Source organism: Caretta caretta, chromosome 2 (assembly GCF_965140235.1).
Source record: "Caretta caretta isolate rCarCar2 chromosome 2, rCarCar1.hap1, whole genome shotgun sequence".
NCBI lineage: Eukaryota > Metazoa > Chordata > Testudines > Cheloniidae > Caretta > Caretta caretta.
In genome coordinates, this window is record NC_134207.1 from 213,131,389 (window position 1) to 213,149,095 (window position 17,707).

Genomic DNA, 17,707 nt, shown 5'->3' on the forward strand with positions numbered 1-17,707 from the left:
ATTGTGCTGTATACTCTTGCAAGAAGTTTGAGAGCACCCAGCTTTTTCATCCCCAAAGTCTAAAGCCTCCAATAATGAAGGCAAATTCATTTCCAGATATATTTCTTAGTTAACTCTTTTTGTGAATACAGACTAACATGGCTGTTACTCTGCAACCTGTCATTAGACTACTCCAACTCCCTTCCGAAAAAGCATTTCTACCAAAAGGCCTAATCCAAATCGTAATCCTCCCCAGACAGAAGTGTTAAATTAATAATAGAAATTTCTCTCTCTCTCTCTGCAAGTAAGACAGAAAGAAAGAGGAAATTGCCACAGCTAAACCCCACATCTTTTCAACAACATCCCTTAGTAGTTTCTACATAGATTATTCAGATGGTGAGCTCTTTGAGGAGAATATCATGGGCCAGATTCTGAACTGGTGTAAATTGGTGTCCTTTTGATAACAGTTAACACCTTTGCTGGTGTCATAAATATAAAGGGAAGGGTAAACCCCTTTGAAATCCCTCCTGGCCAGAGGAAAAACTCCTCTCACCTCTAAAGAGTTAAGAAGCTAAAGGTAACCTCGCTGGCACCTGACCAAAATGACCAATGAGGAGACAAGATACTTTCAAAAGCTGGGAGGAGGGAGAAAAAGAAAGGGTCTCTGTCTCTCTGTATGCTGCCTTTGTCGGGGATAGACCAGGAATGGAGTCTTAGAACTTTTAGTAAGTAATCTAGCTAGGTATGTGTTAGCTTATGATTTCTTTAAATGGCTGAGAAAATAATTGTGCTGAATAGAATAACTATTTCTGTCTGTGTATCTTTTTTGTAACTTAAGGTTTTGCCTAGAGGGGTTCTCTATGTTTTGAATCTAATTACCCTGTAAGATATCTACCATCCTGATTTTACAGAGGAGATTTCTATTTACTTCTATTTCTATTAAAAGTCTTCTTGTAAGAAAACTGAATGCTTTTTCATTGTTCTCAGATCCAAGGGTTTGGGTCTGTGGTCACCTATGCAAATTGGTGAGGCTTTTTATCCAACATTTCCCAGGAAAGGGGGGTGCAAGTGTTGGGAGGATTGTTCATTGTTCTTAAGATCCAAGGGTCTTGGTCTGTAGTCACCTAGGCAAATTGGTGAGGCTTTTTACCAAACCTTGTCCAGGAAGTGGGGTGCAAGGTTTTGGGAAGTATTTTGGGGGGAAAGACGTGTCCAAACAGCTCTTCCCTAGTAACCAGTATTTATTTGGTGGTGGTAGCGGCCAATCCAAGGACAAAGGGTGGAATATTTTGTACCTTGGGGAAGTTTTGACCTAAGCTGGTAAAGATAAGCTTAGGAGGTTTTTCATGCAGGTCCCCACATCTGTACCCTAGAGTTCAGAGTGGGGGAGGAACCTTGACAGCTGGCCTGACCAAATATATTCATAACTTCCTGTAAAGTACCTAACCCACTGCTAGTGCCATATAAATAATAAATAAATAATCATGTGAATTGGTTATGTAAATATGACATTTCTAAAATGTCTAGACGAGACTAATCTCTGTACTGATACTTCTTTTATTCTCCACACTGAACACTGGCTCCTTTTACCTTTAATGCCTCCAACCACACTAAAGAGGTGTCCTGAAAGTGCACTGTATGGTGGACAACAGCAATTTTTGCCAGAGCTGACATCTCAGATCACAGTACAATTGGTTTTCAAATATATAACTCACAGTGGAATGACAGTAAAAATTGTCAGGCTCAACATCACCAGCTAATGAAAACTAAAGTTTTAGTGGATGGACTGTAGATTAAGTATTTGGCATTTTAAATACTATTTGGCACAGTATCTCTCTTCCTCAAAGAATCACTATCATAAAACAGCTAATAAAAATGCTGTACTATCAGGAGCCTGCAAATCTTGATGGTGATAAGCACCCCTTTTAATATTAAAACCCATCATCATTATGTCTGTTTTTCTAAAGTAGTTTCTACCTATGCCTACCATTCAAAGAGCAAAACACTGTGATCTCAGAAGACTGACAACAGACAGCCTTCCGTTGTGTGACCCTGCTACAATTACAGGATGCTGACTTTTATCAAGAACCTTGTTGAGATGTGCATTGAATATAGTGTTCACATTAACAAGACCTGAGAAATTAAACAGCCTTAACATGTGACAATCAGGGGTCAAAGTATAATATTTTCATGCAAATGGACTTTCCCATTTACCATTAATAAAATAAAAAATATATATACCATGCACATTTAAATCATCTGCATTTCAAAAGGCTTATTATTGTTTTCTGTTCAGAACTGATACTTTTTATTGTATTTGAGATATGTGGATGCAGAGAAGACCTTATGCTTTGTTTTGTCCTCCCACTTGCCTATTCCACACTGAGAAAGTTCAAGTAAAAAATTATGACTCTGATGTGAAAAGGTAGAGGAAGGTTATACTGGAGCATGCTTCTGTTTACATATACTTAGCATAAATAATTATCTCTTGAAGGATAAAACAGACAATTATATGAACTATAAGAACTAAAGTTTAATTCATTTTGAGATGTTTCTACATTTTGAGATGTAAATCCATCTTAAAGGAACTTGTTCCCATAATCAATGTTTACTTGAAAGTCATACATTATATAGGATGTATTCTGTCAGTAGCCCAAGCCGTTTTTATTTGACACAATTTTTTTCAGCTATTTTATCCATTTTGTTAAGAACATTAGAAATTTCTGCTACACGTCTGTGCATGCAATCAAACTTTAAACGGTCACATCAGATGTTTCACTGCCTTGAAACATTCTAGCTAACTCAAAGCACTGCTTAATGGCTAGGAAAAAACTGCAAAAGAGCAATGGAGGAAAATGGAAATTCTGTTAAAGATGCATTAAAGTGACAGGATTTACACAACGCTGATTTCCATGACAGCCTTCTGCTCTTAAGTGATGAGATCTATCACATACAAAGCAGTATTTGGACTCTGAAATATAGCTGATTAAGTAAATTGTACTTCTTCAAACTGGAAAATCCTCTCAGTAAAAAAGGACTGGTCATTAAAAACTATTGACTTCATTGCATAGTTCATTAACAAACACTGAATATCATGGACCAAATTCATTTCCACTGTAATTCCAACAGAGCTAATGGAGTCATCCTAGGTTACATTTGGCCCTGACTTTTCAGCAGGTCAAATTGTTTTAGACCATTTTATTTTTAAGTGTTAAACATCTGTTTTGTGTACATCAAAGCTGAAAAACATACCACAGGAATGCAAAGTTAGGATGAGCTTATTATCCTTGTTTATTCAGACTACTTCCTCAGACTATTTCAGAGTATATAGGAGCTCCACAGATAAGATACATCCAAACGTATAAAATAAAAGGTCCATGATAAGATGGTATTAGAGACCTTTTAAAGAATTCCTAAGCATTTGCCATTAGTAGCTCATCTAGGTTCTAGATTTGGGTGCATTAGAAAGAGGCACAGATGAGGAGTACTTATCACCACTTCAGTTATGATCAGACAGCTGACATTTATAAGAATATTTTATACAGTAATGTGCATAGTCCAGGTAATGATAGAGTGCTGTCCTGGCAGTGACTTGTGGTGGATAGCTACTTGTGTTAGGCCATCAACCCTTGGAGTCCAACACTGAAAGTCAACTTCTCAATCTATTTAACAAAGGTACTTTTAGCTTTTACTAGGTGTGTGCATACGTGTGCGTGTGAGAGGATATGTGCATATGCATGTGTGCAGTATCTAGAGATTAGTATCCTCTTCCCTTTTTTTCATTGGGGGGGAAAAAACAGTACTATACTTTCACCTGCCTCTACACCACCTGCAGGCTACAGGTACTGTTAGGAATCTCTACTGTGGTCTGGGTGGATAGCATTTCAATCTATCACCATAAAAACAAACCTGACACTAAATATTTTGTCTGAATTTATGCCCAACGTTAAGAAAGCACCTACTTCACTTACAAATAACGGAACTATAGTAACTTCCTCAGAAATAGTGTATCAGTGATCATTTTATAACACAGGCATAAGTTCTACCTTCTTTTCCATGCAGGGTCTGATCCAAAGCCCATTGAAATCAGTAGAAAGATACCCATTGACTTCAATGAGTTTTGTTGTATTAGGCACTTAATCCTCACTTATTTTAAATCTGAGAGCAAAATTTTCTGTTTTACGGTGTATTATCACAGTGTGTGAGCACTGATCAAAAATTAACAAACTGAGCATCACAACATATCTATGATACACACACACCCCAGGGTGGGTATAATTAATCCCATTATACCAATTGGGAAACTGAGGTTAAATGGCTTGCCCAAGGTCACACAGGGACATCTGTGGCAGAGCTAGGAACAGAATTTTGACTCCCAGTCACACATCTTAACCACAAGACAATTGATCAGTTATAGCTACAAGAGAAAATGACATTTCTTAAAATTCATTCAACATTGGGTTCTTCATTGTTCCCCTTGCAACTTCAAAAATGCCAATGAGGTTGTATGAATAGGCAGAATTTGGCCGAGTGTTTTGAACTAATTACTGTAAACTCTCTTAGTTAAATCAAAATAGCACTAATTGGGTAGGATTGGCTGGAAAACAAGAACTCTGTTTCACAAAAAAGTTTTGAAGTTTCTAAATAGGTTTCTGAACCGCACTGGAAAAAAAAGAAGAAGAAAAAAGCTTTTTTGAAAATTTGGGCCAAAACAACAGCAACAACAAAGCAAAAGGGGGAGGGATACACACATACCACCTGGGGGTTAGTTTATTCACCTGGGATGGGGCTGACCCAGGTTCAAGTCCCTGCTTTTCCTGATTGGCAAATGCCCAAACCACTGGGCTAAAGAGTCAGTTTCTCAATCTCTCTTCTTGGAGCTGTTCTACTTTGTATAAGTAATTAAATATTCATTGGGCCAACAAGATACTGACTCTATAGCCCAGTAGTTAGGGTACTCACTTGGAATGGGAACTTGAACTTGTGTCTCCCAAATTCTTCATGGGGATGGCTGAGTGTTCTGCCCTGGGCTACTGACTATCCTGGGGGCTCTCTGTCTTTCATTTTGACCAGAAATTCTACCCTGGACCTTAGAACCCATCTCAATAAATCAGATTTTCTGATGAAAAACAGTTCATCAAAACATTCCCAACCAGCTCTACTCATTGGGACAAATTCTGCCTTGGCTTAACTTTACTCCCATACGGAAGTCAATGGACTTGGGCAGAATATGACCTTTCAGTGCTTATTGGAGTGTGGAAAAATACATCCACTATTATGGCTTCAAGAACAAGGAACAAAATATATATTTTTTTAAATAACAAAGAAGTGAGAATATTTTTTCTTGCTTATGGATCCATACGTCCTTTGCATATAGAGCAATAACCCTCAAGATCATCTTCTCTTGTCAAAATATTGTGACTAGAAAAGATATGCAGCAAACACAACAGTCAATGACCAAAACAAGCCCTAAGTCCCATGCATTCCACTGTACCAGAGAAGCATCTGAATGTGATGTTTTCAAAAATAAGATCAAATCTACCTCTTTCCAATTTTTTCCTAGCTCAAAATAATTTTGAACTGAGATTGAAACATTTTCCCATCTGTCAAAATATTTTAAGTAGAATAAAGCTGGTGGTAATTTGTCAAAATATTTAATTGCTTATAGTATCTAAAATTAAGCAAGCAGCTCCCTGAACTATTTAAAATAAATACGCTGACAAAGAAACAAAGCATTTTTAGAAAAGTTTGCAGGATTTTGCTGCATAACTAATGAGGTTATTTAAATTGACATGAAGACTGATGAGAGTAGTAAAATGTATACAGAGAATGCTGGGCTTCATTTTCTGCCTGGAGGTTCCGGGCTCTAGATCACCATATATACATTAGATTATGAACCTTACTGGAGAAATGCTTAGGGGGATGGATATGTATCACCAGATGAGCTTTCTTTCTGCTCTCAAATCCTTCATTTAAAAATCAAATCTTCTTCTTCCACGAAGACTTTCAAAAACACCCACCAGAAATCAAATAAAGCAAAACCATCAAAAATGCAGTTTCATGGCTCTACTTTCAACCTACTGATTTTATATGTATTTTATAAACACACAAAAAATGTGTTAAAAGTCAAGCACTCAAAAGTTAAGAAAATGCCAGAATTAAAGTTGCCTGGACAACCTTAATTTTCCTCCCTTCTGTGTAATTTATCGTGATTAATTGTGCTGTTAAACAACAACAGAATACCATTTATTTAAAATAATTTTGGAGGTTAAATACATTTTAAAATATATTAATTTCAATTACAACACAGAATACAAAGTGTACAGTGCTCACTTTATATTTATTTTTATTACAAATATTTGCACTGTAAAAAACAAAAAAAATGTATTTTTCTATTCACTTCATACAAGTACCATAGTGCAACCTCTTTATCACGAAAGTTCAACTTACAAATGTAGAATTATGTACAAAAAAACCTATATTCAAAATAAAACAATATAAAACTTTAGAGCCTACAAGTTCACTCAGTCCTACTTCTTGGTCAGCCAATCACTCAGACAAACAAGGTTGGTTACAATTTGCAGGAGATAATGCTACTTGCTTCTTGTTTATAATGTCACCTGAAAGTGAGAATAGGCATTTGCACGGCACTGTTGTAGCTGATGTTGCAAAATATTTACATGCGAGAGGAGCTAAAGATTCATATGTCCCTTCATGCTTCAACCACCATTCCGGAGGACACGCATCCATGCTGATGATGGGTTCTGCCTGATAACGATCCAAAGCAGTGAGGATTGACGCATGTTCATTTTCATTATTTGAGTTAAATGCCACCAGCAGAAGGTTGATTTTCTTTTTTGGTGATTTGGGTTCTATAGTTTTTTCAGAGTGTTTTTTCATAAATACTAAGGTCAGAAGGGACCATTACGATCATCTAGTCCAACCTCCTGCACAACACAGGCCACAGAATCTCACCCACCCACTCCTGCAAAAAACCTCTCACCTATGTCTGAGCTATTGAAGTCCTCAAATCATGGTTTAAAGACTTCAAGGAGCAGAGAATCCTCCAGCAAGTGACCCATGCCCCATGCTACAGAGGAAGGCGAAAAACATCCAGGGCCTCTTCCAATCTGCCCTGAAGGAAAATTCCTTCCCGACCCCAGATATGGCAATCAGCTAAACCCTGAGCATATGGGCAAGATTCACCAGCCAGATACCCAGGAAAGAATTTTTTGTAGTAACTCAGATCCCACCCCATCTAACATCCCATCTCAGGCCATTGGGCCTATTTATCATGAATAGTTAAAGATCAATTAATTACCAAAATCATGTTATCCCATCATACCATCTCCTCCATAAACGTATCGAGTTTAATCTTAAAGCCAGATAGATCTTTTGCTCCCACTGCTTCCCTTGGAAGGCTATTCCAAAACTTCACTCCTCTGATGGTTAGAAACCTTCATCTAATTTCAAGTCTAAACTTCCCAATGACCAGTTTATATCCATTTGTTCTTGTGTCCACACTGGTACTGAGCTTAAATAATTCCTCTCCCTCTCTGGTATTTATCCCTCTGATATATTTATAGAGAGCAATCATATCTCCCCTCAACCTTCTTTTAGTTAGGCTAAACAAGCCAAGCTTCTCAAGCCTCCTTTCATAAGACAGGTTTTCCATTCCTCGGATCATCCTAGTAGCCCTTCTCTGGACCTGTTCCAGTTTGAAATCATCCTTCTTAAACATGGGAGACCAGAACTGCACACAGTATTCCAGGTGAGATCTCACCAGTGCCTTGTATAACGGTACTAACACCTCCTTATCTCTACTGGAAATACCTCGCCTGATGCATCCCAAGACCGCATTAGCTTTTTTCACGGCCATATCACATTGGCAGCTCATAGTCATCCTATGATCAACCAATACTCCAAGGTCCTTCTCCTCCTCCGTTACTTCTAATTGATGTGTCCCCAGCTTATAACTAAAATTCTTGTTACTAATCCCTAAATGCATGACCTTACACTTCTCACTGTTAAATTTCATCCTATTGCTATTACTCCAGTATACAAGGTCATGCAAATCTTCCTGTATGATTTCCCGGTCCTTCTCTAAATTGGCAATACCGCCCAGCTTTGTATCATCCGCAAACTATATTAGCACACTCCCACTTTTTGTGCCGAGGTCAGTAATAAAAAGATTAAATAAGATTGGTCCCAAAACCGATCCCGGAGGAACTCCACTGGTAACCTCCCTCCAGCCTGACAGTTCACCTTTCAGTAGGACCCACTGTAGTCTTCCTGTTAACCAATTCCTTATCCACCTTTCAATTTTCATATTGATCCCCATCTTTTCCAATTTAACTAATAATTCCCCATGTGGCACGATATCAAACGCCTTCCTGAAATCTAGGTAAATTAGATCCACTGCGCTTCCTTTGTCTAAAAATGCTGTTACTTTCTCAAAGAACGAGATCAGGCTGGTTTGGCATGATCTACCTTTTGTAAAATCATGTTGTATTGTGTCCCATTTACCATTGACCTCAATGTCCTTAACTACTTTCTCCTTCAAAATTTTTTCCAAGACCTTGCATACTACAGATGTCAAACTAACAGACCTGTAGTTACCCAGCTCATTTTTTTTTCCTTTCTTAAAAATAGGGACTATGTCAGCAATTCTCCAGTCATACGGTACAACCCCTGAGTTTACAGATTCATTAATTCTTGCTAATGGGCTTGCAATTTCATGTGCCAATTCCTTTAATAGTCTTGGATGAAGATTATCTGGGCCCCCCGATTTAGTCCCATTAAGCTGTTCGAGTTTCGCTTCTACCTCAGATATGGTAATATCTACCTCCATAGCCTCATTCTCATTTGTCATGCTACCATTATCCCTAAAATCCTCTTTAGCCTTATTAAAGACTGAGGCAAAGTATTTGTTTAGATATTGGGCCATGCCTAGATTATCCTTGACCTCCGCTCCATCCTCAGTGTTTAGCGGTCCCACTTCTTCTTTCTTTGTTTTTTTCTTATTTATATGGCTATAGAACTTTTTACTATTGGTTTTCATTCCCTTTGTAAGGTCCAACTCTACTTGACTTTTAGCCTGTCTCACTTTATCCCTACATGTTCTGACCTCAATAAGGTACTTTCCTTGTTCATCCCTCCCATCTTCCACTCCCTGTATGCTTCCTGCTTTTTCTTAATCACCTCTCTGAGACGCTTGCTCATCCAGCTTGGTCTACAACTCCTGCCTACAAATTTTTTCCCCTTTCTTGGGATGCAGGCTTCCGATAGCTTCTGCAGCTTTGATTTAAAGTAATCCCAGGCCTCCTCTGCCTTTAGATCCACAAGTTCTTCAGTCCAATCCATTTCCCTAACTAATTTCCTTAATTTTTGAAAGTCAGCCCTTTTGAAATCAAAAACCCTAGTTGCAGATTTATTTTTGTTAATCCTTCCGTTCAGTTTGAACTGAATTAGCTCATGGTCGCTCGAACCAAGATTGTCCCCTACAACCATTTCTTCTATGAGATCCTCACTACTCACCAAAACCAAATCTAAAATGGCTTCCCCTCTAGTCGGTTCAGCAACTACTTGATGAAGGAATCCATCAGCTATCGCATCTAGGAAAACCTGAGCCCTATTATTGGTACTAGCACTCGTCCTCCAGTCTATATCTGGGAAGTTAAAGTCTCCCATGATCACGCAATTTCCATTAGTATTTACTTCATTAAAAACATTAAAGAGGGCTCTATCCATATCCAAATTAGATCCCAGGGGAGGCTCTAGTAGTTTTCTTCCCCAATGTAATTTTTACCCAGACGGACTCTGTCTTATCCATTCCATCGCTTCTTATTTCTTTACATTCTACTTCATCACTGATATACAATGCTACTCCACCACCTTTACCTTTATTTCTGTCTTTCCTAAACAGCACATACCCTTCAATACCTGTAGTCCAGTCATGACTACTATTCCACCATGTTTCTGTTATCCCTATAATATCTGGTTTCACTTCCTGCACCAGTAGCTCTAGTTCCTCCATTTTGTTACTGAGGCTCTTCGCATTGGTGTACAAACATCTTAATTTTTGCTGTTTGGCCTCGCTCACATTCTGTACCCTATTAGGCATGGTCATTCTACAGCCAGTATAACCTATTAGACTGGAATCCACTGCCCTTCCTCCTTATATACATTCTCCTATCCACAGCTGTATCCTTTCTTACTTCGTTTTCTTCCCTCACAATGCTAAAATCTGGCGTGGAGATTACCTGGACATCTCCCAACCATCTCCCCCAAATTGCTAGTTTAAAGCTCTCTTAATCAGTTGTGCCAGCCTCCATCCTAGAAGTCTATTTCCTTCCCTACTCAGATGAAGTCCATCCCGAGAGAACTGTCCTCTGTCCATGAATGCCTCCCAGTGGCCGTACATTCCAAAGCCCTCCTTATAGCACCACTGCCTAAGCCATCTGTTGATAGTCATAATCTTGTCACACCTTTGTTGCCCTTCTCTAGGAACAGGCAGAATCCCACTAAAGATCACCTGAGCCTCGATTTCCTTAAGCGTCTTCCCCAGCCTAGCATAATCTCCCTTAATACTTTCCAGCGAGAATCTAGCCTTATCATTTGTTCCCACATGAAGGATAATTAGGAGATTCTTTCCTGCTCCCTTTACAACCTCAGGTCTACATCTTAGCACCTGGAAGACAGCACACCCTTCTATTCTTTGGATCAGCTCTGGTTACTCTTTTAAGACTTCTGAAAGCATGCTCCATACCTTGTCTCTCTCAGATTTTGGACGGCACTTCAGATTATTAAACCTTGGGTTGAGTGCTGTCGCTATTTTTAAAAATCTCACATAGGTACCTTCTTTGTGTTTTGTCAAATCTGCTGTGAAAGTGTTCTTCAAATGAACATGTGCTGGGTCATCATCCAAGACTGCTATAACATGAAATATATGCAGAATGTGGGTAAAACAGAGCAGGAGACATACAATTCTTCCCCCAAGGAGTATAGTCACAAATTTAATTGAAACTTTTTTTTTTAAATAAGCATCATCAGCATGGAAGCATGTCCTCTGGAATGGTGGCTGAAACATGAAGGGGCATACAAATGTTTAGAATATCTGGCATGTAAATACCTTACAATGCTGGCTACAAAAGTGCCATGCAAACTCGTGTTCTCACTTTCAGATGACATTGTAAATAAGAAGCAGGCAGCAGTATCTCCCGTCAATGTAAACAAACATGTTTGTCTTAGTGATTAGCAGAATTAAGAAGTAGGACTGAGTGGACTTGTATGGGCTAAAGTTTTACACTGTTTTGTTTTTGAGTGCAGTTATGTAATCAAACAGAATTTGCCTTTGTAAATTACACTTTCAAGATAAAGAGATTGCTCTTCAGGACTTGTATGAGGTGAATTGAAAAATACTATTTCTTTTGCTTATCATTTTTACACTGCATATATTTGTAATAAAAAATAATATAAAGTGAGCACTGTGCACTTTGTATTCTGTGTTGTAACTGAAATCAATATTGAAAATGTAGAAAAACATCCAAAAATATTTAATAAATTTCAATTGGTATTCTACTGTTATAAGTGTGATTAATCGTGATTAATTTTTTAATTGCAAATTTTTTTTGCATTAATTGCATGAGGTAACTAAGATTAATTGACAGCCCTATCAGTTACTCAATATTTTGTTTCTCCTCATTTTTCAGTGTGTGGCTCCATATCTTATTTATTGTACACTATTCAAAACACTGCTTGGATGACAGAATTATTAATTTCCTCATGGGCTTCTCTGTGGTGCTCATCAATATAGTATGACTGCTTTGCAAACAGTTCTTGTCTCCAGAAGCCCCGTGAGGTTAAGGAGTAAGGTATTATTCCCACTGTAAAAAAGTTGAGGCACAGACAGATTAAGGACAAAAGTTTCCACTCATTTTGGCATATCTAGGACTTGTTTTTTCAGAGTACTTAGCATTCTGTAGCACTTTATATGTTCAAAGAACAACTCCCACTGACTTTAGTCCCAGCTGTGATCACGCAGAACTACTGTAGTGCGTGCCACAGGGTACTAATTCAGGTACTCAAAAAATTATGAACATGCAATTAGTGACCACCTCTGAAAAGTTTGGTTTAAGTAACTTGCCCAGCACTACACAGGAACTCTGACGTGCTGCTGTCCCAAATCTGTCTCTTCCCCATTCCTTGTTCCCACGCACATTCTTTAGTACTCAGGCTTCTCATCGCAGTCTTGGTCTCCCCCTCTGGGCTTTCTATGGTCCCAATCCCTTTTCTCACTCCCAGCCTCACCTACTCCCCACATTCAGTTCTGACCTCTTTACCCAGCCAGTCCAATTTCTCCCCCTCCCATCTGTCTCTCCTTTCTCTTGCCACTAACTCCCAGTCCCAGTCTCCACTCCTCAGGCTTCTGATTCCAGTCCCAGTGTTCTTGGCCAGCAAGTCCTACTCTCACCCCTCTGGAATCCTCATCTAACCAGTCTTTCCCCCAGTCCCAATCTCCTTGTCCTATCTCAGTGTGCCCCTTCCCAGCTAACTTGTCCCAGTCTCTTTGCCCAGCCAGTTCTACTTCTCCCCCAACATCCCAGCCCCCACCATTAGGTCTGTCTTCCCTCTCTCCCCCAACCCTCGTGGTTATCAGTTCCAATCTGCTTGTCTAGCCATTATCAGTCTCCCCCAACTCTCTGTCCCAGTCTCCTGGCCCAGCCAGTCCAAGTCTCCCTCCCCTCTGTTAGCCTCCGACTCTTATCCCCTCTGCAATCTAATCTGGCAGTTTCCTCCTCCATACTACCTGGTCCATTAAGAGTGCAGGAGAAAGAGGCACTCTGCTCTCAGCTCAGGTGCCGAGACCTGACGTAGCGCACACAGCAGTCCAGAGCTTCAATTGCAGGAAAAACCCTTCTCAGCCTCACACTAGAGCATGCCCAGTGCAGATGGAGCCTTCAGGGAATTTAGCTGTTAAGGACTTGTTTCAAAGGCTTATCACTTGGCCAAATTTTAGTAGATTTTTCATGGGGACAACAAGAGACACAATACTGACACAAAGGCCACCCCTGCCAAATTTAAAATCCCTGCTGCAAAGCATGGAGGTGTTTGAGTTTTTCAAAGAAATGGTTGCCAGAATTTTTTACCTGGGCAAAATGAAGTATTTTTCCTTATCCTTGTTCTCTGAAACAGCTGAACTATATTTTGGTAATTATTCTCCCACTCCCCACAATATCCAGCCTGAGGCATTAAACTAGCACGGACAATTTCAGCCCAATGATTACAAGTTTGTCAAAGTTACAAGCAACTGAAAACATGGGAAGTGTTGGGCAACTTTAATAATAGACTGTGCTACCAGCCCTGCCTTGCACATGCGAAAGAGAGAGTTTATATGTAACCTGTCTGAATACATTGTCTGTGTCATTCAACTGTAAGACCCTTGTGGGAAGGGGACAGTGCCTTCCTCTATATTTCCACAGTGTAATCACATAGATGGTGCGCAATAAAAAATAATAGTAACAACAAAAACATTACTATCAGATTGTTCCTTACCTTCCAGTCATGAAACCACTGTCTACTTTTTCCTCCTAGACAATATTCTAGTAAGAATAGATAGGAAATCCATGCTTTCTTCTTCTTCTTCTTCTTTTTTTTCCTTAAACAAGGGGCAGATTTACATGTCCAACTCTCATTAACACTTGTGTTATATACATTGAGAAAGAAATGAATTCCTTTGTAATCCTGCAGGATCACACCATTTTTCACGCACACATTGTTACACACCGCACTGTAACAGTCGCTCTCTCCATAATCCTAATGCAACGCCCTTTAAAGACAATAGAAGGATGATCATTGACTTCGATGGGACTGATCCAACTCCAACGTGACTTGATGTACCAGCAAATCTAGTAAAATTACACCTTCATGTTCCATTCTTCTGGAGTGAATAATGGCTAGCACATCATCCCCTTTACCCAGGCTAGCTTTCACTCCTCCAAACCCTTTCCAAAGGAACAGGGCCACTTCAGTTGCTTCAGCAGATCTACAGATGGGCTAGTAATTACTAGGGAGAATATTGTCTGCAAACAAACATTTGGAAAGGATTGTGGTGCTGGAGTGTGTCAGACTTCAAAATTTCAGTTCAAATGAAAGGCCTTCCTGAGAGATGCAAGACTGCCCTATGGTTAAGACAAAAGATTGGGAGTCAGGAGTCAAGGCCACACGGCAAACTTTGTGTGTCTTTGGCCAAGTAACTTAGAACTAAACTATGATTCAAAGTATATGTAACTGCACAAAAGAAGCAAGAAGGATAACAACCTCCCATAGGCCCCTACTGATGCTATCCAGACCTCAGGCAAAATTCTGAGCTGTGCCTCTAAGAGGCGCAGTCTGGAACTTGCAGCCCTGAGGCAGGAGAGGCTAATGTGGTTTAATCCACCTTTGCACCCTCCTGCTCTGGGGGATGGAGAAGCCCCTTGCATAATTCAGACAGGCCTCCCAGGGCTGTCTGAGTTCCAGCAGTCTTCTCAGGCTGTCTGATGAGCATCAGTACTGCCCAGAATCTACACACCATACATGCTGCAGTCCAGCCCCGACACCCCCCCTCCCCCATTTCCCAGCCCCACTCCTGGGACAGCCTCTAAACTGGAACTTCCAAAGGAGTCCTTGGAAGGCAGATTTATGGCTCACTACTGCAGTATCTTCACCACAGGACTCCTCCCCACATTGGACCAGGGCTTTTTAGGCCCTTTTACGTGGCAAAAAGTGGCTAGAATAGGAGGGAGGATCCCACTCATTAGGTCCAGGTGCACAGGTGTAGGTGGAGCTGTCTGTCTGCTTACTCCTTTCCCAGAGTAGAAAGTGGTCGGGAAGGGACAAGGAATGGGGGGGGATGAAGTACAGTTTTGGTTCAATGCCTCTAATCTGCTGGCCATTGTAGTTGAGCCAACACAGAGAGCACGGTCATTAATTACTGGTACAGTTCAGCAGAAAATTAATATTCCCTGGGAGCAAATGTGATTCAGTTACATCTCTGAGGCCCAGTGACTACCAGTGCTACTCTTGGGGTTTACACACTATCCCTTGTTCAGGACAGTACCTAAAGGTAAACTCTAGCCCTTAATCTCTTTGTGCCTCATTTTCCTCAACTGTTTAACAAAGGTGTGGAAGGCTTAACTCATTCATGTTGATAAAGTACTTTGAGATCATTGGAGTGAAAGCACTATGTAAGTGCACAGCAGTATTATAGCAATCAAGTGTGCACAGAGAGAGCTCCTGTAGCCTGTACAGGGCATCGTCAGTGGGGATTTGCCAGAGACTTCACTAAGAACAGGATTAGGCCCATAATCCATGGAAGCTACATTTTAGCTAGTACTATCGCCATGTATCATTTTAATAGATCGTTCCACTAGGTGACATTTTCAGTACTAGTAAAATATCCCTGGTCTATAACAATGACTACAGTTGCATGACCTTCTGAATAGAGCTAAATTTTTACTACTTCCTTGCTTAGGTATATAGAGTGTTAGACAAATGCTGTTTTTCTTCTAGACTTCTCTCTCGAGCTATTTTCAGATAGCCAAATTTGTATGTGCTTTTATAACTGGATTATAACAGCATTTTATGCCAACGGGTTAAATTTTTTAAGCTCTCAGAAAAGCTGCTTAATAATGCTTAATAACATAAAAACAACTGCACGGCTAAATGAAAGAAATATCTATAAATGGGTGGCCCTTGAGTGTTTCCAGCTATTGAAGAGCATAAGTGAATTTTATTGGTAAGGAATTAGGAATTACTGAGGTGTACTCCAAGCAATACAAATCAAGTTACTGAGCAATATATTTGCTTGTGAATGGACTGAGAAAATATTCTCAGGTAATTTATAATACAACACATTTGTTAAAAATTCAGAAGTCAATCACAAAATACAAAAAAAAAATCACAAAAATACCTAAGAATAAGTAATCAAAATTAAAACATTACAACAACGCAGAAACAGTAAATTATTCCCAACATATATCATCCTAGTGTGCACAATCATACAAAAATTTTACTCATGTCTGTTGTTCTCAGACAGTCTGAAATTTGATATATTATCTTGCAGTCCAAGTAACTATGAAAATGTGCCATATAAATACAAACCCTCTCAGACATATCCATCGTAGGCCTGATCCTACATTTCTGGCTCTGCCAAAACTCCCACTGAGCAGAATGATAGGGTGATGGTGCTTAGCACCTTGCAGAATAGGGCCCTAATTTAACTGGACTGTGCTACTGGTCAGCCCAAAAAAAAAAAATCTCATTTTCAGTTGCACTCCTGAATAATTTCCCACAATAAGAATGGGAAAGTCCTATCAAAAATTAAGCCAAACATTTAATAACGTGTCAAGTATTTCCCCTGAACTTACTGCATTTCGTACGAGTTTGTCTTGACAAGAGTGAAGGTATAATTTGATAATACTGCAGGTATACTCCAGAACAGCAATCTCACACTTTGCAGTTGTTGCCGGAGAATTGTGTAGCTGCCAACTTTGATATAGCCTCAGCATCCTTATGTAATGACAACTTATTCCCTCAAGTGAAACACAACAAATCTGTTGTCCAGAATAAGTTTTCCTACATATCTAAAATTAGCTGGTCACATTTGGAAAACTCACTCATAACTGAACATTTACTTCTGCCTAATCTAGAAGCCCTCTTTTTTACTCTCTGTGGTATTTGTGAGCAAAAAACATTAATTTATAAGATTGCCGTCTCATTCTAAGCAATAAGCTTGCGAAAATAAAATGTTAGTAGTGACAGCTATATTACTATTTTAAAATATCGTAAAAACAAGCAACAGAAAATTAAAAACCATCAACACTGGACTAATTTTTTTAAACTTGCTTCATTCATTCTCATTACCGAGCATGAAATTGCTTTATAGTATGGATGAATGATCTTAGAATACCATATCTTGGTCTCAGAGGAGAAAATCCAATGCAAAGAGAAAAAATATATTTGTCAAACACTTGTGCCCTGTGTTAAAATGTATTTACATTACTTACCATAGCCCCAAAGTCTATTCCAATACATGGTGGGGGATACCGTAGAATGACCCCTCTGCAGGCGTCCAAATCGTTCTGGGTAGTTAAGATGCTTCTCATAAGAGGCTTCTGTAATGCATCCCAAACATTTTCCATCTAAATCCATTTTAGCGCAAAGTAAGAAAAACATTAAGTACAGGAACATGAAACACAATTTTGATTATAGTCAACTTTCTCTACCTGAATGAACAGTTGACATTATGTTCCCCCCAAAAGCATTTTAAATGTAGCAGCCTCACACATAAATCCATAAGAAACAAGAGCTATTATGCAAAATAGTGGATATGCTAACAATGGCTATACAAAATAAAACCACAAAATTCAATCTTGTGACTTTCAGCTCAAGAGAGAAAATGATCATTTTAAACATATTCCACAATGGAAAATAATACTGTGATAGATCTTAGCGTTTATTTTAATTACTTACTACAAATTAGAAGTGATATCCTTGTCAAAATAGTATTTCTTGTCATAAAAATCATTTCAGAAAACACCTACGAGGAAAAGTAGGGCTTGTCTACACATAGAACGCTGCAGTGGTGCAGCTGCTAAGGTTCCCAGTTTTGGTTGGACGTATTCCTGGAGATTTAATCACATGACATAATTTTTAATTCACGATTAATCTCTAATCCTGGAGGATT

At 39.2% G+C, this 17,707-nt stretch overlaps 1 protein-coding gene across 5 annotated transcripts in view; it reads right to left on the bottom strand.

The window, feature by feature from the left end:
* HDAC9 (histone deacetylase 9) overlaps positions 1-17,707 on the bottom strand; it is a 704,322-nt gene that overhangs the window by 540,565 nt on the left and 146,050 nt on the right. For 2 of the 5 annotated variants that reach the window (XM_075125815.1, XM_048838328.2), the window contains exon 3: positions 17,028-17,162. The exons of the other annotated variants lie outside the window; for them this stretch is intronic. In XM_075125815.1, coding sequence (XP_074981916.1) covers positions 17,028-17,162 — 135 coding nt within the window. The remainder of the gene's footprint in view (positions 1-17,027; positions 17,163-17,707) is intronic. 5 annotated transcript variants of the gene reach the window in all.